The sequence below is a fragment of the Chiloscyllium punctatum genome, chromosome 40, assembly GCF_047496795.1.
Source record: "Chiloscyllium punctatum isolate Juve2018m chromosome 40, sChiPun1.3, whole genome shotgun sequence".
NCBI classification, from domain to species: Eukaryota; Metazoa; Chordata; class Chondrichthyes; order Orectolobiformes; family Hemiscylliidae; genus Chiloscyllium; species Chiloscyllium punctatum.
In genome coordinates this window covers 50,181,459-50,205,059 of record NC_092778.1, presented here as the reverse complement: position 1 = coordinate 50,205,059, position 23,601 = coordinate 50,181,459, and the positions used below count along the sequence as shown (strand labels likewise).

Genomic DNA, 23,601 nt, shown 5'->3' with positions numbered 1-23,601 from the left:
GGCAGCTAACGTAACCCTACTATTTAGGAAGGGAGGCAGAAAGGAAAGAGTGAATTGTAGATTGGTTAGCTTGACATTGATAGTGGGGAAAATAGAACATAGAACAATATAGCGCAGAACAGGCCCTCGATGTTGCGCTGACCTGTGAACTATTCGCAGCTCGTCCCTCTACACTATCCCAAAATCATCCATGTGCTTATCTAAGGATTGTTTAAATCTCCCTAATGTGGCTGAGTTGACTACATTAGCAGGTAGGGCATTCCATGCTCTTACCACTCTCTGTGTAAAGAACCTGCCTCTGACATCTTGGAAGAATTAGGGGGTCTCTCATAGAAATCTACAAAATTCTAATAGGATTAGACAGGGTGGGTGCAGGAAAGATGTTCTCTATGCCTGGGGAATCCACAGAACCAGGGGTTGGTGCCCAAGGATAAGGGGAAGGCCTTTTACGAGAGATCAAAGACGATGGGGAGAAGGCAGAAACAGAGTACTGAGTTAGATAATCATCCAGGATCATATTCAATCGTGGAGAAAGCCTAGGGGCCAAATGACCTTCTGCTGCTCATATATTCTATGTTTCTCTAACAAGGTGGCAGTTGAGTAAGACAAACATTTGACAGTCATAAGTGTGTCTTTTCATGTTTTTAGCAATGTTTATTCCCTTATATTTGGAAAGCAAACTGAATATTGATCCCTAAATTAATGTTGCTTTAATGTCAGTTATTGGATTGGCTATACAAGTTCAAGGGAATAAAGTCTGCAACACAAATAGTTTCTGTCAAAAGGAAACAGTGTGAATTCAAAGTCCCAGTTTAGGAAAATAAGCTACTGTCTAGTTAAAAGATAACCCAGTTTTACCTTATAAAAAGAGGGTAAAACGGATGTTGGGGTACTCTTCAGGGTAAAGAGACGATGTGCACCCCAAAGAGCCATTCCAACAAAGAATACTGCACCTCTCAATAAAGCCGCATCATCCATGTGCACTCTAACATTAGGACAACAAAGTTTAAAACATCAAAATTATTGACAGGATATCCAAGAGCAGCTAAAATTATACACATTTTACTACATATGAAAGAACTTGAAAAAAATGACAAATTACTGAAATACTTTCAGCACGTTTAATTAAAAGTATAGAATAAAAATATAACCATACTTATCCTCCATTATGCGACACATTGTATAAATTGCACTGTGGCCCAGATGAGTTCCCAAGACTTTGCGCATCAGCTGGAAAAGAACAAACCCTTGAGCATTTAGGTCAATGTCAAAGTCCTTGCAATTAGATACAGCTTACACTGGGGTGCCAAAACTATCCAATATTTAGACACATTATACCTATTTTGCTCTTAAAATATATTTATTTACTGGGTGCAAAGTTCTATGCAATACAGTCCATCAATTCTTTATTTTAACAATGGAGCACAGTTGACATCAGATGAATGAATTGTCTCACAGAAATATGCATCTAATATCCAATAGTGTCAATGGGTGGAAGCACAGACCCCAACTGTGATTTCTACCTGATACAGGAACTCCAAGACGTTCATCTATAAATAACAGTTTGGGAGAACAAACAGGCCAATCTGATCAACAGATATGTGCTGACCTATAAAGTCGCCTGTTGTCTTAAACAAAAAAGCATCTTCCAATTCTGGAGTAATTGCATACTCACCAGAAACAGCTGCTGCACAGCCAACAGGTTAAACTTATGCACTTTAAAAACAACCATAAATAATTGTGAACTGAAAAGGACTCATTAATATTTTTTTCAAAATACTTTGTTCACTGTTGTCTTACTCTAACTAAACAGCTAAATGGTTCGAAACGTCAAACATCTGCAAGGGGTGCTTGCAATTATGTTTACATAAGAATTTTAAGGCTTCATTACTTATCAAGTATCATTTTGATACTCATACTTGCCAAATAATGGCAAAGTTGTTGGCAACACCTTTGTAAACATAGCCTGTGGACAAACTTCTTAGGGGAGTTAATCTAATTTTCAAAAAGTGATTTCCAATATTTACACTTGCATTGTGACACAAGTGCTAAATCAAATTACCTTCCAACAGGACTCACAAAACTCCTTGACATTAACCGTGCGGCAAAGCGTAATGATAAATCCCGGAAGAGACTCAGAAGGCAAAGAGTTATAGCAAACAACTGCATCGAGGACTTGTAAAGAAACCTGAAACAAATGTTTTTTTTCTACATTAAAATGTGTTAAATATTAATTAGAGTGTACAAAACATGCCGTCGTCCAAAAACATACACTGTGTAATCACAGGATCTATGACATCAATACAAAGCAGCACGTATGCAAATTATTTTTAGCTCTTTGCTCACGCTATACACACACAAAATGGGATTAGAGAAATGGAAAGCAAGAACAACATTTGAGAATAGTTCTTGCATTGATAATAGGATGACAATCATTGCTTAGGCTGAACTTATACTTCACTGTACGTTCAAACTATGCCATGAGAACCTGCCTAAAACAATATAATCAAATCTTTAGAACACGAATCTTGACCACAGGCAATCTGAACACCTCTCCAATAAGATGCAAATTCAGAAACATCCTGAAATTGCTTTTATTTTTAGCCAAATCATCATGTTCAGCAGCTGAGACTATAATTTAGCCAATGAATTATCAAATGAATGGTGGATTAGGCAAACATGATAAATCCAAGCAATGCTGCAAGCCACTTCCAAAGGCAAATACACATGCAGCACATGGAGATCATTCCAGTGTGGCTCCTAGAACTCTACAAACATAAATTAGGAGCAGTAGACCAATCGGCCCCTTGAGCTTGCTCCACCATCGGTTAACCTCAAGATCATGGTTTATTTGACTGCAATCTCAAATCCACATTCCCACCCACCCTGATTATTTTTACAGTGAAACGTTTTTGTAAGAGACCACACCATTTTACTTGTTTGGACTATAGTCTGAAAATGAGAAGAACAGACACTGCTTTAAAAAGTGGACAATGCGAGGAGTTAATTGCAGCTTTAGAAAAAGAGAAGCTAACTGATGTACGTGTAACAATGGTACTTTTGAGAGACAGCGCCCAGATAAAACAAGACTAGCTGTATGTTGAAGCCACATCTTCCCAGAGCTGATCTTTTGATTTTTAAGTGGCACCAGTTGTTATGGATTCAGGACAGTTCAACTCAACAGATCCCTGAATGGCCAGGATGCAGTTTACTGCACACTCAGTGAGGAGACTGAAATGAAAAGAAAGAGCCCTTCATAGCTAACTGCATCAATCTTACTCTCTCCCCTTACTCTGTAATGTTGTTCTCTCCAATTTTCTGTCAAAAGAGCAGTAAAGCAAACATCTAGAAATGCTGAAAGAAATACAAAGACAATCAAAATGACCCTAAGTCCAACCAAGCAACCAGTGAACTAAGACTGATCATCACTGGGCCAATAACCTCAAGACATCATTGAAGGAAGGAAAAGGACTGTAGAACCAACCCATTTAGGTTTGTAATTTTACACCGACGATACAGAATTATGTTCCTCTGGCTATTTGGTCCCTCCACTCATAAGATGTGTTTGTTTGTACATGTTAGTTGAGAGGGGTAAAGTCCAAGAAATAAACTAGAAATCATGCCTTTTTAAACTGCTCTTTTTAATTTTAAGAGCCTTGCAATAATTTTTTTTTGTTACTGTAGTAATTTGGTGTGGATTATTTTTTATGCTAATTAATAGCAAGTCAGAGCCAAAATGGGATATGGGGCAGTTTAATTAAATCTTAACATTTGTCACGATACCAGGAATAGTGGGACTTTATTTCCAGTGCACTCCTCCAGTGGGACAAGACACATTCAAGGGCTTTACTTCCACCATCTTTTCAGGAAGAGTGTTCCAAACACCCTCAAAACCTCAGAAAAACATTCATCTCATGTCGGTTTTAAATTGGCAACCCCAATTTTTAAGAAGCGACCTCAAGTTTGAGAAATTTTATTTGAAACATCATCTGCTTGCGAATTCAAGCTTAACCTCATTGATTTTAATACATGTTAACCATCTTAACAAATGTTCATATACTCAAGTCTGACTGCTTTGAAAGAACAGCAGTTTTACTTGCAAGAGCTCTACGAGTATATGAACATCCTGGTTTGAGTGTGATAGAAGATCTATCACACATTCTCACTTGGCAGCCTGTGTTTCCATCTTCTACTAGTGTGACATTAAAATGTTACATGTAAACAGTCACATCTTCATCACGCAAGCTAACTACCCTAAAAGTATCAATTTTAAGGAACAGATATCAAGTTCACATCAATTCATATCTTCACAGTGCCTACATGAAAAAAATCACAGAAATGTAAACAATTCATCTAATTTAGGAGTCCGATTCAATTGCCAAAAAAACACTTACAGGCACATTATATTTACCCAGAAGGTTTTGCATGAAACAATAATACATAGCATACTACACAGATGTATGTTTGCAGTTAAAGGGGCTTTCTAAATCATTTAAAATACTCTGCTGAAAATTGGCAAGTACTGAAAATCTCCATTCTAACATAAGGCTGTGTACATGCTAAATACCAGACACTAACCTCTATATCTGTTGGCACTGTGGTCAGATTACAAAGAACACAGATTTTACTGCAAGAGAACAAAGCAATACATAACTCTTGTTAAGACTGTACATTACTGTATCACTATAAGAGAAAAAGAAATTGATAAATCAGCAAATTAAATTGAACAATCACAAACCTTAAAATAAAAATAGAAAAGTTCAAAACTACTCACATCTGTTTTATTATTGTTACATTATATGATTGTGTATTTTAAAGAGGTTTTAGACAATTCAGAAATAATTTTGTTGTTATTCTGAAAGGAAGCCAAATGGATAATAACAGTTATGAGGTGTGGAACAGTTGGTGCTACAGTATGTCTGCCAATACAAGAGACATGCAATACGCTGAAATTAATAGAAACAGACATGAATATACCAAATTCTTGTATGACAAACTGTTGCTGCATGTAAATCAAGCTACACCCTAAACCAGTTACAATAGGCCACATAACTTTATCACCATTCTTCTCCCTTCCCTTCTCAGCCACAGAGCCAGAAACCTGGCTGCTGTGGCTTTCAGATATGTGGATCATTGGGATACTTTCTGGGGAGCGTGACACTGTACAAAAAGGACCGGTTGCACCTGACCTGGAGGGGCACCGATATCCTGGGCGAAAGGTTTGCTAGAGCTCTTCAGGAGGGTTTAAACTAGATTGGCAGGGGGGTGGGAACCTGAGCTACAGATCAGATGATGGAGTAGGTAGTGAATGGCCAGACACAGCGTGCAGAGACTTGTGAGGAGGGATAGGCACTTGACAGGGAAAAGGTGCAGTCAGTGTGATGGGATGAAATGTGTCTATTTTAATGCAAGAGATATCAGGAATAAGGATGACAAACTCAGACCATGGATTAGTACTTGGAAATATGATATGGTGGCCATTATGGAGACTTGGATATCACAGGGTCAGGATTGATTGTTGGATGTTCCAGCATTTAGCTGTATCAAAAGGAATAGTCGGGAGGGAGTTAAAAAGAGGTGGAGGAGCGGCATTACTAATCAGGGATAGTGTGACAGTTGCAGTAAGGGAGATAGTCAAGGAGGATTTGTCTACAGAATCAGTATGGTTGTAGGTCATAAACAGGAAAAGAGCAGTCACTTTATTGGGAGGTTGTTTAAGAACCACCTGCTGATAGTGCTGGACAGGTTTGTCCCCCTGAGGGAAGGAGGGATGGTAGCGTGAAAGAACCTTGGGTGACAAGGGATGTGGAACATCTAGTCAACAGTAAGAAGGAAGCTTACTTAACATTGAGGAGGGGAGGATAAGTTAGGGCTTTAGAGGGTTGCAAGGCAGCCAGGAAGGAACTGAAGAATGGAGTTAGGAGAGCTAGAAGGGGGCATCAAAAAGCTTTAGCAGGTAGGATTAAGGAAAACCCTAAGGTGTTCGACAGTAATGAGATGAACAAGAGGATGGCCAGAGCAAGTGTAGAGCAGATCAGGGATAGTGGACGGAACTTCCACCTGGAGTCGGAGGAAGTAGGGCAAGTCCTTAATGAATACTTTAGATTAGATTAGATTACTTACAGTGTGGAAACAGGCCCTTCGGCCCAACAAGTCCACACCACCCCGCCGAAGCGTAACCCACCCATACCCCTACATCTACATCTACCCCTTACCGAACACTATGGGCAATTTAGCATGGCCAATTCACCTGACCTGCACATCTTTGGACTGTGGGAGGAAACCGGAGCACCCGGAGGAAATCCACACAGACACAGGGAGAACGTGCAAACTCCACACAGTCAGTCGCCTGAGGCGGGAATTTAACCCGGGTCTCTGGCTCTGTGAGGCAGCAGTGCTAACCACTGTGCCACCGTGCCGCCCTTAGCTTCAGTATTCACTACTGAGAGGGAGTTTGATGTTTCTGAGGACAGCATGAAACAGACTGATATGCTGGAACACATTCATGTTAAGAAGGAGGATGTGCTGAAAATTTTGAAAAACACAAGGATAGATAAATCACCTGGACCAGCCAGGATATACCCGAGGTTACCACAGTCAGCAAGGAAAGAGATTGCTGCACCTTTGGTGATGATCTTTGCATTCTGACTGTCCACAGGAGTAGTGCCAGATGATTGGAGGGTGGCAAATGCTATTCCTTTCTTCAAGAAAGGGAATAGGAATTATCCTGGGAAGTACAGACCAGTCAGTCTTACGTCAGTGATGGGCAAAGTACTGGAGGGGATTCCAAGAGGATTTATGATTACTTGGAAAATCATAGTTTGATTAGAGATAGTCAGCATGGCTTTCAGAGGGGCAGGTCATACCTCAGAAACCTTACTGAATTCTTTAAGGATGTGACAAAATACATTGATGAAGGTAAAGCAGTGGATGTGGTGTACATGGATTTTGGCAAGGCATTTGACCAGGTTCAAGAGTGTGGTGCTGGAAAAGCAAAGCAGGTCAGGCAGCATCTGAGAAGCAGGAAAATCGACGTTTCGGGCATAAGCCCTTATCGGTTTGATACAGTTCCCCATGGCAGGCTCATTCAGAAAAAAAAAGGAGGAATGAGATACTGGGAAACCTATCTGTCTGAATACAGAATTGGTTGGCCCATGGAAGATAGAGGGTGGTGGTAGATGGAAAGTATTCAACCTGTTCAGTGACCAGTTTGTTCCATATGGATCAGTTCTGGGACCTCTGCTCTGTGACTTTTAGAAATCTGGATGAGGAAGTGGAAGGGTGGGTTAGTAAGTTTGCCAATGACACGAAGGCTGGTGGAGCTGTGGACAACGTGGAAGGGTGTAGTAGGTTGCAACGAGACATTGACAGGATGCAGAACTGGGCTGATAAGTGGCAGATGGAGTTCAACCTGGAAAAATGTGAAGTCATTCACTTTGGAAGGTCAAATTTGAATGCAGAATACAGGGTTAAAGGCAGGGTTCTTGGCAGCGTGGAGGAACAGAGGGATCTTGGAGTCCACGTGCACAGATCTCTCAAAATTGCCATCCAGGTGACAGATTTGTTAAGGTGGCACATAGTGTATTGGCTTTCATTAGCAGGGCGAGTTGAGTTTAAGACCACAAGGTTATGCTGCAAGCTCTATAAATCCCTGGTTAGAGCACACTTGAAATACTGAGATCAGTTCTGGTTGCCTCATTATAGGAAAGATGTGGAAGCTTTAGAGAGGGTGGAGAGGAGATTTATCAGGATGCTGCCTGGACTGGAGGGCATGTCTTTTGAAGAAAGGCTGACAGAGCTAGGGCTTTTCTAATTGGAGTGAAGAAGGATGAGAGGTGACTTGGCAGAGGTCTATAGGTTGTTGAGAGGCAGAGAGTGGACATCCAGAGACTTCTTCCCATGACAGAAAAGTCTATCATGAGGGGAAAATTTTAAAGTAATTGGAGTTAGGTTCTTTACTTACAGTGGTGGGTGCATGGAATGCACTGCCAGCAGGGGTAGTAGAGTCAGATACATTCGGGACATTTAAGCGACTCTTGGGTAGGCACATGGAGGATAGTAAAATGAAGGGTATGTAGGTTAGTCTGATGTTAGAGTAGGATAGAAGGCAGGCACAACATCAAGGGCCTGCACTGTGCTGTACTGTTCTATGTTCTGTAAGTACTGGTTTTTAGACAGTAGCAGCAAGCTACATTATTGGGGCTACAATAAAGTTAGTGATTTTTGAGAAGATTTGTAGGTCAGGTTGATGAAATGGGTATAAATTAGCTTGCTGAGCTGGAAGGTTTGTTTTCAACGTTTCATCACCATGACTAGGTAACATTCATTAGTGAGTGTCTCTGGTGAAGTGCTCGGGTATGTCCCACCTCTCTATTTATAGGTTTTGGTTCCTTAAGGTGAGTGATGTCATTTCCGGTTCTTTTTTTTCCCCAAAAGGGAAGGTAGATGGGACCTTAGGCGATGTGATTATTGATGGAGTTCTGGTTAGAATGCCATGCCTCTAAGAATTCTCATGCGTGTCTTTGTTTTGCCTGTCCGAGAATGTGTGTATTGTCCCAGTCAAAGTGGTGTCCTTCTTTGTCTGTATGTATGGAAACTAGTGATAGTGGGTCGTGTCTTTGGTGGCCAGTTAGTGTTCATGTATCCTGGTAGCAGGTTTCCTGATTGTTTGTCCGACGTAGTGTTTTTTGTTTTACAGTTCTTGCATAGTATTTTGTAAATGGCGTTAGTTTTGCTGGTAGCATCTAATGGTTCATTAGTCGCTGTTTAAGTGTGTTGATAAGGTTTATGGGCTACCGTGATGCCAAGGGGTCTGAGTCATCCGGAAGTCATTTCTGATATGTCTTTAATGTAAGGTAATGTGGCTATAGTTCTTGGTTGCATTGTGTCTGCTGTTTGGGTTTGTTTCTGAGGAATCGACAGATTGTGTTTATTGGGTAACTGTTTTTCTTAAAAAAGTTGTATAGATATTTTTCTTCTGCTGTTTGCAGTTCTTGGGTGCTGTGGTGTGATGCAGCTCGTTGGAATAATGTCTTGATGCAACTCCGTTTGTGGGTGTTGGGATGATTGCTTCTGAAGTTAAGTATTTGGTTTTCCTAGTAGTGATGCCAGTGTTTCTTTGGCCAGGTCGATGTTAATTGATGTGATAAGGGCTGTAATGTCAAAGGAGACCATTATTTCGCCCCCTTCTACCTTGGTGTCTTTGATGGTGTTCAGGAATTTTTGGGCGGAGTGAATAGAGTGACGTGAATCTTCAATCAGATGTTTTCGTTTTTGGTGGAGTTCCTTGGCTAGTCTGTATGTTGGTGTGCCAGGTAGAGAGACTATGGGGGCCCCAATTTGTGTATATTTGGTAATCCGTAGAAGCGTGGCATTGGATCCATCTGGTTTCATATTTTTAAAGTCTGCCCTGTTTAATTCTCCTGATTTTTTTTTTAAGTCCTGTTAGAAAGGATGAGATTCTGTTTAGTCGTTGTGAGGTCAGGTCTATCGCCACCTGCTGGTAAATGTCAGTGTCTGCAAGCAGAGCATTTGCCTTCTTAAGATTGTTATTTTAAACAAATCAGACTGTCATGTATCCCTTATCTGAAGGAATTATTACAATGTTTTTATCTTTTTTTAAGTCTACATGGATGATACCTTTGTCATCTCAAATTAGAGGAAACATACAGCACCGTCAACTATATCCTGACATGCATAAAATTCACAAAAAAGGAGATCAACAACAGATTCTCATTCCTAGACGGGACAGTTGAACATACAGTTAACGGAGAGCTTCAAACCAGCGTCTACAGATAAACACCACACACGGACCAAATACTTAACTTCAGAAGCAATCATCCTAACACCCACAAACAGAGATGCATCAAGACATTACCCAACGAGCTACATCACACTACAGCACCCAAGAACTGCAAACAGAAGAAAAATACCTATACAATGTTTTTAAGAAAAACTGTTACCCAATAAGCACAATCTGCTGATTCCTCAGAAACAAACCTAAACAGCAGACACAATGCAACCAAAAACTATAGCCACATTACCTTACATCAAAGACATATCAGAAATGACTTCCAGACTACTTGGCATCATGGTAGCCCACAAACCTACCAACACATTAAAACAGTGACTAATGAACCTAAAGGATCCATTAGATACTACCAGCAAAACTAACACCATTTACAAAATACCATGCAAAAACTGTAAAAAAAAACACTACATCGAACAAACAAGCAGGAAACCTGCTACCAGGATACATGAACACTAACTGACACCAAAAGACACAATCTACTATCACTAGTTTCCATACATACAGACAAAGAAGGACACCACTTTGACTGGGAAATACACACATTCCAGGACAGGCAAAACAAAGACACACATGAGAATTCTTAGAGGCATGGCATTCTAACCAGAACTCCATCAATAATCACATCGCCTTAGGTCCCATCTACCTTCCCTTTTGGGGAAAAAAAACAGAAATGACATCACCCACCTTAAGAAACACAAGACCTATAAAGAGAGAGGTGGGACATACCTGCAGCGCTTCTCTGGAGACTCATTGATAATGTTACCTAGTCGTGGTGGCGAAATGTCTGAAAAAACCTCCGGCTTTGCGAGCTAACTTACATGCTGTAATAAGTTCTTCATAAAAGAAAAGTTGGACAAGGGATGGAAGGTACAAGGAACATACAGGGAGAACCAAACTCAAATTTTACTTTTAGTTTATGATAAGTGCCATTTATTAGATCTGCAAAAATCAACTCAGGCCCTGTACATGACAAGCGCCTACATCGGGCTATCACAGGCTTTAGCTTCACATGGTTCAGAGTACTTATGCATTGATAAGCAATTTAGATAATTCCGACCATCACCCATACTTTTTAACAGCAAATTTAATTAAACACCCATACATACTCACTGGACTATCTGAGCCACAATCAGATCCAGGTAGCAGCTGTTGAATTTGACAAGATTGACTAGCACCTCCAGAAACTCCGCAGTGAGACCAATATCCAACCACTTGAGGACAAAAGAGGCTTTAACACAAAAAAAGAAAAACACACAGACACACAGGCAAGATCATATATTGCCTACAAAGCAACAGTCTCATTCTTAAACAGCACTGACTTAATTGTCAAATAATAAAAATACATTCATTTATTGGTATTCAAGTCTTGAACAGCCAATAATTCAACCAGTTAAAGTTGAAAGCCCAAAATACAGCAAAGCATTTCAGGGATCAAAAAAAAATCACACAGCTGGGAGATGCAGGTTCACACTCTGCTCTCCTTCTCTGTGTATTCTTATGAACTTAACCTTTGTTAAAGTACATTCACAAAAAAATGAAGGGAAGGTGTCATCTCACTTTACTTTTGATTGCTCTCCAAATAGTCAGTGTCAGGCCTTAAGAGAAGGTCTAGCAGGTGGTCAAATACCCTATTAGCTGGACAGGCTCCATGGTACAGAAATATCCAAATGGGGACAGATAGAAGAATGCAGGAATATTTTCAAAAGAAAACAGTACATTATGCGAAAAATAAGAATTCATGTCTATGCACTCCATGGTACAAAGTGAATACTGGCACCATCATTTTTATTGTTCGGATGGGACTTGGGTCAGGCACATAGTAAACAATCTATTTTACATCAGGATCTATTTAAAAAACCTCAGCAAACTACAGTAAAGAGGACAAGAGAAGTCTCCTGATAATAGCAGGATACTCTTTCCAGCAAAATTAAATGAGTGCAGGATAGCTACATCTGGTAAATTAGCTGCACAAAATGAGTTTTAATTGTTTTCAGCAGGGACATCTCCAATGTGACTGTTTGGAGGAAATTAGCAAATTATCACCCAATCTGGCTGAGAATAATGGTGTCACTACATGCAGCCTAAAGAAAATTGTAATTGTTACCCTTATAAGAACTATAAATTCACCGTTTAGCTGTCTGCAAGATCATTTCTCGGCATTTATGTTAAAGCAATATGTCAAATGGTATAGAAAACATTTGGATCAAAGTTAAATGTTCAATATCTATTCTAAAGACATTTCTAAAGGATGATTTGCTTTAATGCATGGCACCAGACAGGTATTAATATAAATGGTGCTGAATTTTGAGGGAATGAAGTGTGTGCATGCATTCCTTTTCCTAATTATTTTAATGCCATTACTGCAATCAGCAAAATTTTATTATTAGCACTATGATTTCAAAACCAGATCTACAAATCTTAACGGTGTCGATGGTAGTCATGATTTGGAGATGCCGATGTTGGACCGGGGTGTACAAAGTTAAAAATCACAACATCAGGTTATAGTCCAACAGGTTTAATTAGAAGCTCTAGCTTCCTGATGAAGGAGCGGTGCTCTGAAAGCTAGCGCTTCCAATTAAACCCACTGGACTATAACCTGGTGTTGCGTGATTTTTAACTTTGAACAAAACTTAAGTTTGAGTTTCAACAAAAACTTCAGCATCAGCCTAGCCATTCAAAGACCTTTCTAAATACGTCACACACATACACAGATCTTCCTCCAAGTAGGTGATGTCTTTTCCATTTTCTGTTAGTGCTTTGAAGACGTCAAGTCTCTCAAGCAGGTCACCATTCACTGGGTAATCCTTGATGATGAGGAAGAAGTGTGCACGGATTGGCCCGAGTCTTTCGCCCTAATTAAATGAATGTACTCAGTCAGTTTGTTAAATAAACTGGAGGAGGGATTTCATAGTACAGGTGCACAATCCTTTATCCGAAATGCTCTCAACAAGCTGTTTTCAGAATTTTTTGAATTTCAGAATAAGTGACAGTTTGATGGCATAATTTTTAAAAATCTTCCCAAAGAACAGACTTACGGTGAGTAAAACAGGCCCTGAAACAGATTTGAAGCCTGCCAGTGCTGGGCCATGCCCACACATGTCGCATCTGAGTGACAGGGCATCAAACAGGTGTGGACTTGGGTTAACTGTCTGCACACCAAACAACGTTGTTAATGAGAAAAAAAACCTTTGGACTTTGGAGCTTTTCAGATTCCAGATTCCAGATAAAGTGTTGTCTACCTGTATAACAACATACCTTTACGTAAGTGCAATTAAAATAGTAAAATATCCAAACTTGCCTTAATCACTCCAGGCTATTGGCATACTCAATCCATTTGCCTTCTCAAGACATCATAGTGGCAAAGAGACTTTCATAACATTTTTATAACTATTTCCAACCAGTGACTTGCTCGTGCAAAAAGTTAGTCTCACTGAAGGAACAAACTGCATGGTGTAGTGTCATGGCAACAGACCAGAATCCCAAATTGGTATGGACACATTTCAGCATTTAATTCCAAAATCTATTTTTAAAGAGGGCTGCTGCAAATAACAAAACAAAAAGTACAAACGAAAATTTTGGGCTGGCTGGCAAAGTCCTGCATGGGACATGTGAATATCACACCTAAAGAGTGTTAGGGAAACACGTAACAAAGGGGGCCGAATATCGCTCCCCACCAGCCCAGGCTTTCAGCAGACAGCCACTTGTTTAAGACTTTTTTTTCTGTTTCACCTTTCCAGGAATATGTAAAAAGAGTTAAAGACAGAGAGCAACTCTGGTCTCTGCGTGTTAGCTGAAGGAGAGCTATCAGAAGCAGATGTGCTTGTGAACAGAAGTATTCACATAGTCTCGGTTCGGGTGCTGAAATTCTGTGAAGTTCACAGTCAAAGAACCACCAATAGCCACCCCTTATTTTGCAGATATAAGCATTCTCATCTGAGTGCTGGACCATAACTAGCCAGCAAGCCAGTCAAAAAGGAACAGGTCAAGAAGAACTCTGAGTGTTGTTAGTACTATTAGCAAATCAGCAAAAGTAAAACAACCCAAAATGAACCGTTCACCTATCAAAGTTCCATTACTTTTCTTCTCAAAGACCGATCTGCATATCTTTTAACTTTTATCTTTTTGGACTCGTGGCTTATTCCTAATCTGTGCATGTTTGCATTGTGCTGTCAATAATTTTTGCATTTGAGAGCGAATAAGTTCACAACTTTCTAACTCAAGAAAACCTGGGTAAGTTGGCTCATTTTAGAACATTAGTTCATGTAATCTGGCAGAAAGATAGCCACAAAGGAGGGGACTTTTCTCATTGCGACCAGCCATAGGGAGGGTTAATAAAGGAGGAGAACCAGTTCACCTGTCTTCATTCAGGAGCTGAACAATTTGGGGTGCCTGTTTGGAACCGTAATAATTTGGACTCACTCGGGGTCTAGTCATAACTACAGGTACATACACAATTGTTAATGCAGTTCAAAGCAATGGTGAAGAATTGGCAGTAGATTTCCAAATCAGGCTGGCTGGCAGCTCGCAAGTATAGAGAATTTGAGAACTTTGCGCCCACCGTATCTGATGACATGCCTAACTTTTAAACATGTCATAAAATTCTATGATATTGTGGACATTCATTCCTAAAGGTTACTTTATTACAATTTGGCAGAAAAAGGGATGGGTGAAGCCACAGAGTGAATTGGAGATGATGTTGATGAGAATTTTAAAACGGAGGCCTTGCTAGGCTAGGAAACAATGATGAATGGGGCTAGGAAAAAAATAGGATAGAGCAGAGTTGCAATAACTCAAGCTTATGCAATGTGGACAATAGGCCAGTCAGGAAAGCATTAGAATAGTCAAATATAAAGAGGCCATAAAGGCATGGATGAGAATTTCAGCAGACGTGCTGAGAGAGATTGACGTCGTTATCGAATAGGCAATACTGAGGAATTAAATCAGTAGTATTTTTAAAGGGAATAAACTCAATTCATAAGACTGTTACTGCGATAACAGAAGAAATGAAAGGATCATTGAAGTACAGTTCAAACGAGGATAAAACTAAGGTTTTGCTCACCTGTCCCTGAATAATAGCCTTCATCAGTTGCAATACTGCATGCCTAGCCTCTGAGTGTTCATCAGAAATCAAGTCATCCACAGCCTGCCACACAGCTTCCACTGCATGCTTTAAATACACAAAAGAAACAAAAAGGGGAAAATTTACATTAAACAGATAGAAACACACTTTCCAAAAATGGGTGGAAATGACTTGCAGAAATCTAAGTTAAATGAAGACAGAAAGAGCTTGGTGCTGTAAATGAAGCACAGAAGGACATTCAGCCCATTGCACCTAAGCTGAATGAGTTAATTAATCAGTCCACTCCTCTTGCTCTTTCTTGTAACCCAATACTGTTTTTCTTTTTTAAACATGCATCAACTCCTCCGAGCATTCCCACTGCATGTTTCTACCTCTTTTTAAAAGTAGCAGAGTCTGGAACACAACTATCGAGATAAAACTAAAATATTGGAGGTGATAAAACTATTTCAGCAATAACCGATTGTCTAAATTGTACCATCATTGTCTTAACCTGTAAAAACCATGGTTCCTACAACTGGAGGAGCACATCCACTAAAGGTGTGCTATACATGTTTATTACCTCTTCAAACTTCCTGGTCCTGGCTAGGTCACAAACATGGCCAATGGTTTTTATTCTGTTGTAAAGTCCACACTCGATGTTCAGATCCTGAAGCAATAGAAAAAATATACTCTCAATGACATTGTTCCACACAAAATAGACAAAACATTTCTGCAAACAAAAAGAGAATACATTTCTCATTATATATTGAGCACTATACCTTTAGTATTTCACTCGTTATGATGAATTCTGCTGGCTTACATTCCGTTTGCTTGGTGTTAATACGAGGGCCAATTCCCAGAAGGCTTTTGAATCGCTCACGGAAGGACGGATCTTTGCTTGTGGGTTTGGACATGATCAAGGGGGCTGTTCAACCTTCCCTAAACTGAAGTAAATAAATGATTAAATCAGGAATCAGCTCTGCAGACCTGCAAATGAATCTGTACATCCATCAGTGATAATCTTAGTGGATGCACAAAGCAAAGCTTGCCTATCCAGGAGCAGTTGGACAGAACCTCGAACAGGTCTGCAAATGTTGGAGGTTAGAGTCAAGAGTGTGGTGCTGGAAAGGCACAGCAAGTCAGGCAGCATCCGAGGAGCAGGAGAATCGATGTTTCAGGCAAAAGTCCTTCATCAGGAAAGGATGAAGCTTGAATTGTTGTCCTTCAGCTCAATCAAGAAATAAATTAGCTCCTGTGAATGAACTGTACAAAATGGAACCACAATGCAGGTCCCCCAGTGAGTGCCAAACCTGGTCTTGAATAGTAATACAAATGCTACTACTGGCCTCTTAGGTTGGAGAAGGTCAAAATTCCAAATCTGATTACTTATGAGAGGCCATTCAGTCCCTCAGTTCTGTACTGCCTTTTCAATTAGATCAAGGCTGATTTACACCATTTATCTGTCATGTATGTGGATTGGATGAAGGTGGAATATGGCTTGAGTTTTGATATAGTAAATGAGAATGGAACACCTTCTGTATTTGTCCACAGACAAACTGGTGCAAAACAAAAATTCTGGAGTCATACCTTGGCCTGAGATAAAGGAATTAACTGTAGGAACACAAAACATTTGAGCATTGGATGAACCATAATTTATCCCAGTTAAACAAAAATAACACCAAGCTCTATATTCTTGCCACTGACTCCATCATTCTTCACAAACATGTCATGTTGTTCAAATCTGTTATGAAGGTGTAGAGGTGTACCGTACCTTTGAGAGAGAGAGAGAGAGAGAGAGAGAGAGAGAGAGAGAGAGAGAGAGAGAGAGAGAGAGAGAGAGAGAGAGAGAGAAGAGAGGAAGGTAGCAAGGACTGAAAGCACAGTATGTGCTGAACAATTTTAAAATGTAACATTTGGTTGAAAAAAAATAGCTGGAGTTGCATTGCCATGGAACAAGAACAAATTCAAATTTGGCCAACCAGTTTAAATTGTACCCCAGATACCAAAACCCAATCGAATTTGAATTTTACTGTTTGGGATGGCATCAAACCAATGAAATGATGCAATGTTTTGGAGTATAAAACCAGACAGTTTGAACAGTTAGGGGGAGAACTGCCAAAAGCACCATCAAGTACAGACTGCCAGCTGAATAGCTCTCTGAAAGGTACCTGTCCATAAGAGATTTGTGCAGCAGACCCCTGAAGACTACCAAAAGAAATCTACACAGAAAGTTTGACATCCGAAGACAACAACTGGGGTTTGAAAGTGATTAGCTGTAAATTTAAGAGGGAATTTATTGGACCAGTATTGTAAAGTGAGAGGTAAAAGATCGGTTTAAGAGAAAGGAGTCATAAATAGTTGTCTAATTTTCTCTTTTGGGACTTAAAGAATAAAATTGTTAAATTTTTACTTTAAATAGTGACCTATGGGATAGTTCTTTACCTCTCGAAATTTAACAGATTACGATGCGAGGTGAACTTCTGTGTGTACAGTTTAAATTCGAAGAGGGGTTTACCTCGTGTTGTAACTCAACCATCTAATATCAAGCCAAGGCTACAAACCACATCACCTTCATGCAAAGACCACTTATTGCTATCTGGGACATAAACTCAGCATCACCACATCTATTGCTCAAACGCCTCAGTCAGTTCTGCTTTTGCAAATTTAAATTTTGTCTCTTTGGCATGAAAATAAAGTCAAACACTCAACTTCCTTATGACAAAGCAATATGGATGGAAAATTCAAGTCAGGCTTGTTTAACTTAAAAGTTCTAGAATGCACAAGCCAAATACAAATAATAGCCCATCATCTGCAATGCAACACAATGCAATAAGTCAAAGAGAGAGATCGAATTATGGTATAAATTGGTATTAACAGGAAAAATACAAGGACTGAAAGGGCTGTCTCCTGCTCAAATCAGTTACAAGGCATCTGTTACTAAATTACTTTCTTCTTCAGGTAGCACAGAGGATGTTTGACATGGAGTACAGCCAATGATGTATCTGGTCAGTTTCAGACAAGAATAACCATGCTCTGAAATTTCAGGGAAGCCACAACATACTGTGCATTGAAGAACTGCAACGGAAGATTCTATCAACAAGCTCATTAATTCAACTGTCAACACAACACTCTAGTACACAAACAACTCCAGGCTCAGTCAAATATGTCAGAGACATTCAGCACTTGTGGTTCCCATTAGTCACTTGAGTTTGGGAGACAACAGCCACTGCTTCCACAAATGACCTTGGTTAGGCTCACAGAGTAAGTAGCGATTCTGGCTGTGAATGTAAGTTCCCTCACTGCTACAGTCCAAAAATAAGCAACATTTATCTCCAGTAACATGCCAATTGTTCTTCCAGCTTCAAGCATTCCGACAGTTCTGCTACCCAGACAGTATACTCAGTTGAGAACTGGCACAAAATTTAATTTGCAGATTAGTTTCCAAAATGCTACAGAAAACAGAAATCACACTGAAATATTGGCCTATATAATGTGCAAAATATATTTGCTGCAGATTTCTCCATCCACTATCATGACTGGCAAATCATCAAGCCCCAATATTATCCCATACAACTCCCCCAATTGGACAGCTGGATGCAATTTGCAGTCTAGACTTAGATGACAGATTTGTACTTACTGTAAATAAATTGGGGAGGTAGTGACATAGTGCTAATGTCTCTAGGTTCGTAATCCACAACCTCAGGTTAATGTACTGACAACATGAGGTTGAACCACATTGTACCTGAGGGGGGAATGTAAATTCAACCAAGATCTAGAATATTAAAAGCAAGGTAAACCAATGGTGACCATGTAGCCAGTACTGATTGTTGTTAAAAAAAACACATCTTGCTCACTTATATCCTTTTAAGCAAGGAAACTGGAAATCTTTATCTAGTCTGGTCTAGATGTGACTCTGGAACCACAGCAATGTGGTTGACTTTTAAGTGCTCTCTGGCCAATTAAGGATGGGCAGTAAATATTGGCCTTGCCAATGACGTGCAGTTCTCATGAACAAGAAATTGCCACAATGCTTCAGTCCAAAGTGATTACATGACACCAAACACAGGCAAATCAAATCTCTCAAAAAGATAGAAGAGTTTTCGATGCAGGTTGCACCTGTACCTACTTCATGCACTAATACCTCACTCTTTTACACCAATTCAACAGCACCCAAAGATGGCTCTACTCAAGTTCAAAAGGCAAGCTTCCATCAGTAGGACTCATTCAATTAGAAGGAGGTGAGATTTCAATATGACACCCAGAGTTTGAGGAACACATAGATTCAAACAACAAACTAGCAGCCATATCAAGCCTCTGCCAAGTTCTCCTACAAAAATATTAATTTATACCTGCAGCAGTCAACTGAAGTACCTGCTAAAAATACCACAGGGTTGCTGTCCCTTCAAACTACTCTCGGGACCTCACTGACAATCAACACACATAATAGCACCCAGATCGGAATAACCACAAGTCACCTTTCATCACAGAATAACAGCAGATTTAAAAACAAGCACAGAAGACAATACGGAGCAAAAAACTGCAGATGCTGGAATCTGTACTGAAAACAATAAATGCTGGAGATCACAGCGGCTCAGGCAGCATCCACAGAGAAAGAGCAAGCTAATACACCTGATCAGGTGTACCCGGGTACTCTGTGGGAAGCCAGAGAAGTGATTGCTGAGATATATGTATCACCGATAGTCACAGGTGAGGTGCCAGAAGACTGGAGGTTGGCAACCGTGGTGCCACTGTTTAAGAAGGGCAGTAAAGACAAGCCAGGGAACTATAGACCGGTGAGCTTGACCTCGGTGGTGTGCAAGCTGTTGGAGGGAATCCTGAGGGACAGGATGTACATTTATTTGGAAAGGCAAGGACTGATTAGGGATAGTCAACATGGCTTTGTGCATGAGAAATCATGTCTCACAAACTTGATTGAGTTTTTTGAAGTAACAAAGAGGATTGATGAGGGCAGAACAGTAGATGTGATCTACATGGACTTCAGTAAGGCGTTCGACAAGGTTCCCCATGGAGACTGATTAGCAAGGTTGGATCTCATGGAACACAGGGAGAACTAGCCACTTGGATACAGAACTGTCTCAAAGGTAGAAGACAGAGGGTGGTGATGGAGGGTTGTTTTTCAGACTGGAGGCCTGTGACCAGTGGAGTGCCACAAGGATTGGTGCTGGGTTCTCTACTTTTTGTCATTTACATAAATGATTTGGATGTGAGCATAAGAGGTACAGTTAGTAAGTTTGCAGATGACACCAAAATTGGAGGTGTAGTGGACAGCGAAGAGGGTGACCTCAGATTACAACAGGATCTTGATCAGATGGGCCAATGGGCTGAGAAGTGGCAGATGGAGTTTAATTCAGATAAATCCAAGGTGCTGCATTTTGGGAAAGCAAATCTTAGCAGGACTTATCCACTTAATGGTAAGGTCCAAGGCAGTGTTGCTGAATAAAGAGACCTTGGAGTGCAGGTTCATAGCTCCTTGAAAGTGGAGTCACACGTAGATAGGATAGTTAAGGTGGTGTTTGGTATGCTTTCCTTATTGGTCAGAATATTGAATACAGGAGTTAGGAGGTCATGTTGCGGCTGTACAGGACATTGGTTAGGCCACTGTTGGAATATTGCGCGTAATTCTGGTCTCCTTCCTATCGGAAAGATGTTGTGAAACTTGAAAGGGTCGAGAAAAGACTTACAAGGATGTTGGAGGATCTGAGCTATAGGGAGAGGCTGAACAGGTTGAGGCTGTTTTCCCCAAAGCGTTGGAGGCTGACGGGTGACCTTATAGAGGTTTACAAAATTATGAGGGGCATGGATAGGATAAATAGGCAAAGTCTTTCCCGTGGGGTCAGGGAGTCCAGAACTACAGAGCATAGGTTTAGGATGGGAGGGGAAAGATATAAAAGAGACCTAAGTAGCAACATTTTCACGCAGAGGGTGGTAAGTGTAATGAATGAGCTGCCAGAGGAAATGGTGGAGGCTGGTACAAGTGCAACATTTATGAGGCATTTGGATGGGTATATGAAGAGGAAGGGTTTGGAGGGATATGGGCCGGGTGCTGGCAGGTGGGACTAGATTGGGTTGAGATATCTGATCGGCATGGATGGGTTGGACCGAAGGGTCTGTTTCCATGCTGTACATCTCTATGACTTTATAATGCTTCAAGACTAAAGCCTTTAAATGTAATAAAACACCCAAAGCACTTCAAGGATGCAAAAGACACCAGATCCCGATGCAAAAGGAGATAATTAAATAATTGCTAGAAACCAAGTATATTAACTGCAGCAGTCTGTTCATGTGAAGAGTACTTGTGAGTCAAAGTCTAAATCTGTCACCTTTTCCAATAACAAACTGATCTCTGGCATATAAAAGATACATACCTTAGCACTGGATAAATGCAAGATCTAAAATAATAACTGCTACCGGCAAAGACACAAACTAACAACATGACGTGAATTAAAATGAGCAAGGTTCATTAAAAGGAGGTGTAGTGGACAGTGATGAAGATTACCTCAGAGTACAACTGATCTTGATCAGATGGGCCAATGGGCTAAGGAGTGGCAGATAGAGTTTAATTTAGATAAATGTGAGGTGCTACATTTTGGAAAAGCAAATCAGAACAGTTCTTATAGACTTAATGGGAAGATCCTAGGAAAGTTGCTGAACACTGGAGCACTGTTTCATAGTTCCTTGAAAGTTGAGTCGCAGGTATGTAGGATACTAAAGCTGGCATTTGATATGCTTTCCTTTGTTGGACTTGGGAGGTTATGTTGCCGCTGTACAGAACATTGGTTAGGCAACTTTTGGAATATTGTGTACAACTCTGATCCCCCTATCAGTCGGATGATGTTAAAACTTGAAAGGGTTCAGAAAAGATTTACAAGGATGTTGCCAGAGTTGGATGATTTGAGCTACAGGGAGAGGCTGAATAGGCTGGGGCTGTTTTCCCTGGAGTGTCGGAGGCTGAGGGGTGACCTTATAGAGGTTTATAAAATCATGAGGGGCACGGATAGGATAAATAAATTAGGTCTTTTCCCTTGCGGGGGGTGGGGGGGAGAAAGAGTCCAGAACTAGAGGGCAGATTTTTGGGGTGAGAGGGGAAAAATTTGAGAGAGACCTAAGGGGCAACATTTTCACCCAGAGGGTAGTGCGCATATGGAATGAGCTGTCAGAGGAAGTGATGGAGGCTGGTACAATTACATCATTTAAAAGGCATCTGGATGGATAAATAAATAGGAAGGCTTTAGAGCGATATAGGCCAAGTGCTGGCAAATGGGACTAGATTAGATTAGGATATTTGGTCAGCATGGACGAGTTGGAGCAAAGGGTCTGTTTCCATGCTGTACATTTCTATGACTCTATAAGAGAACAATGATTATTTGCAAACAAACTCAACCAACACAATGGGTCAGATTCTGTGAAGTGGCAGTCTCTCAAATTGATGCCAGCTGGGGATGGGATATGGAACTAGGGTAAGATGACAAATGTGAAGGAGATAAGGTGTTAGCTGGCAAGGTAGGCGATGCAGCCTGCTGGGTAGGTCAGGATCAGCGGAAGAATAAGTTGGGCAGGGGGTATGGTAGTGTAGCATCGCATCAAGACTACAGGGTTTGGGTCTAGTGGAGGCAGAGGTCTCGGGTCAGATCTGGCAGGTAGGGTTTTTTGGAGCCTGGCAGCATGGGAGTGGGTTACTTTGGCTCCAGTGGGTCTGGAATCAGTTTATGTTTCACAGCTCATGAGGAGGGTTGTCATTTATTGAGCAGGAAACATCAGGGTAACATCAGAAGAGGGGTGTAGTTCAAAGTGTGAGATGTATGTGTGGAGTCTGTTAAATGCTCAGGAGTTATACTATGCCCTTAAATGGTTCAGGTTTTTCCTGAGCATATTACTTAATTTCATGAGAACCCTTCAAAAGTCTCAATTTAAATTGGAGACTTTGGTGTTCCAAGAGGAGGCTTTACCCAGAAGTAAGTTCAATTTCCTGAGCAACTTCTTCCAGGTTTAAGCACCTCTCGGTCCCCAGCATGAACTTCTCCAAGGGTTTATGCACATCCCTTGCCACAACCCCATAAGTTCACATACGTCCTCCCTTCCTCCTCCATGGATTCCCATTCCCCCTCCCCCTCCCCCTCCAAACTTGCAAACAATCCGCCCTCACCCCTTCCCCACTCCATGTTTTTGCATGACTGCTCCCACCCCCATGTTTATACTACCCTTCCTGTTCCACTCCATCGAGAGACTGTGACATCCCTCCCCTCCATGGGAACCCCCTCCACATCAGACCACACCACCCCCCCCCCCCCCTCCTCCTCCTCCTCCTCCTCCTCTCCTCCTCCTTAGGGGACCACCCCACCCTCTCTTCTTCCATGGGGGTAGCCCTCCTCCTCTCCTCAATTGGGAGGGGGTCGCCCCTCTCCTATTTTCCTCTATAGAAGGACCCTCCTCTCCTCCCTTTCTCCATGGAGGAACTCTCCACCATGGTGCCCCCCCCCCCCAGGGGGTGCCCTCCCTACCATGGTGTTCTCCCCCCTCCCCATTCACCCTCCTCCCCAGTGGTTCACGCCCCCCTCCCTTACCTTCTCATGCCCCGCCCCCACAGCAGCCAGAAGCTGTTTACTGCAGCGGCCTCCCCCCATTTTGGCGGATCCAGGCTCGGCCTCACTGCCTCTCCCGGGCTGCCCGAATGCAGTCCCTCCCCCATTAGTCCTAATCGCCAGTTGCCACT

General features: G+C 41.2%; 1 protein-coding gene across 9 annotated transcripts in view; it reads right to left on the bottom strand.

Annotated features, from left to right (window-relative positions):
• tsc2 (TSC complex subunit 2) overlaps window positions 1-23,601 on the bottom strand; it is a 78,756-nt gene that overhangs the window by 55,077 nt on the left and 78 nt on the right. For 6 of the 9 annotated variants that reach the window (XM_072559849.1, XM_072559853.1, XM_072559852.1 and 3 more), the window contains exons 2-10: window positions 15,650-15,814; window positions 15,451-15,537; window positions 14,871-14,978; window positions 12,519-12,663; window positions 10,922-11,039; window positions 4,579-4,627; window positions 2,063-2,188; window positions 1,157-1,230; window positions 859-985 (exon numbers count right to left, since the gene is read on the bottom strand). In XM_072559849.1, coding sequence (XP_072415950.1) covers window positions 859-985; window positions 1,157-1,230; window positions 2,063-2,188; window positions 4,579-4,627; window positions 10,922-11,039; window positions 12,519-12,663; window positions 14,871-14,978; window positions 15,451-15,537; window positions 15,650-15,784 — 969 coding nt within the window. In that variant the 5' untranslated portion in view covers window positions 15,785-15,814. Of the gene's footprint in view, window positions 1-858; window positions 986-1,156; window positions 1,231-2,062; window positions 2,189-4,578; window positions 4,628-10,921; window positions 11,040-12,518; window positions 12,664-14,870; window positions 14,979-15,450; window positions 15,538-15,649; window positions 15,815-23,452; window positions 23,572-23,601 lie in introns of those variants that run through there. The other 3 variants (XM_072559857.1, XM_072559858.1, XM_072559851.1) reach the window with 2 other exon arrangements.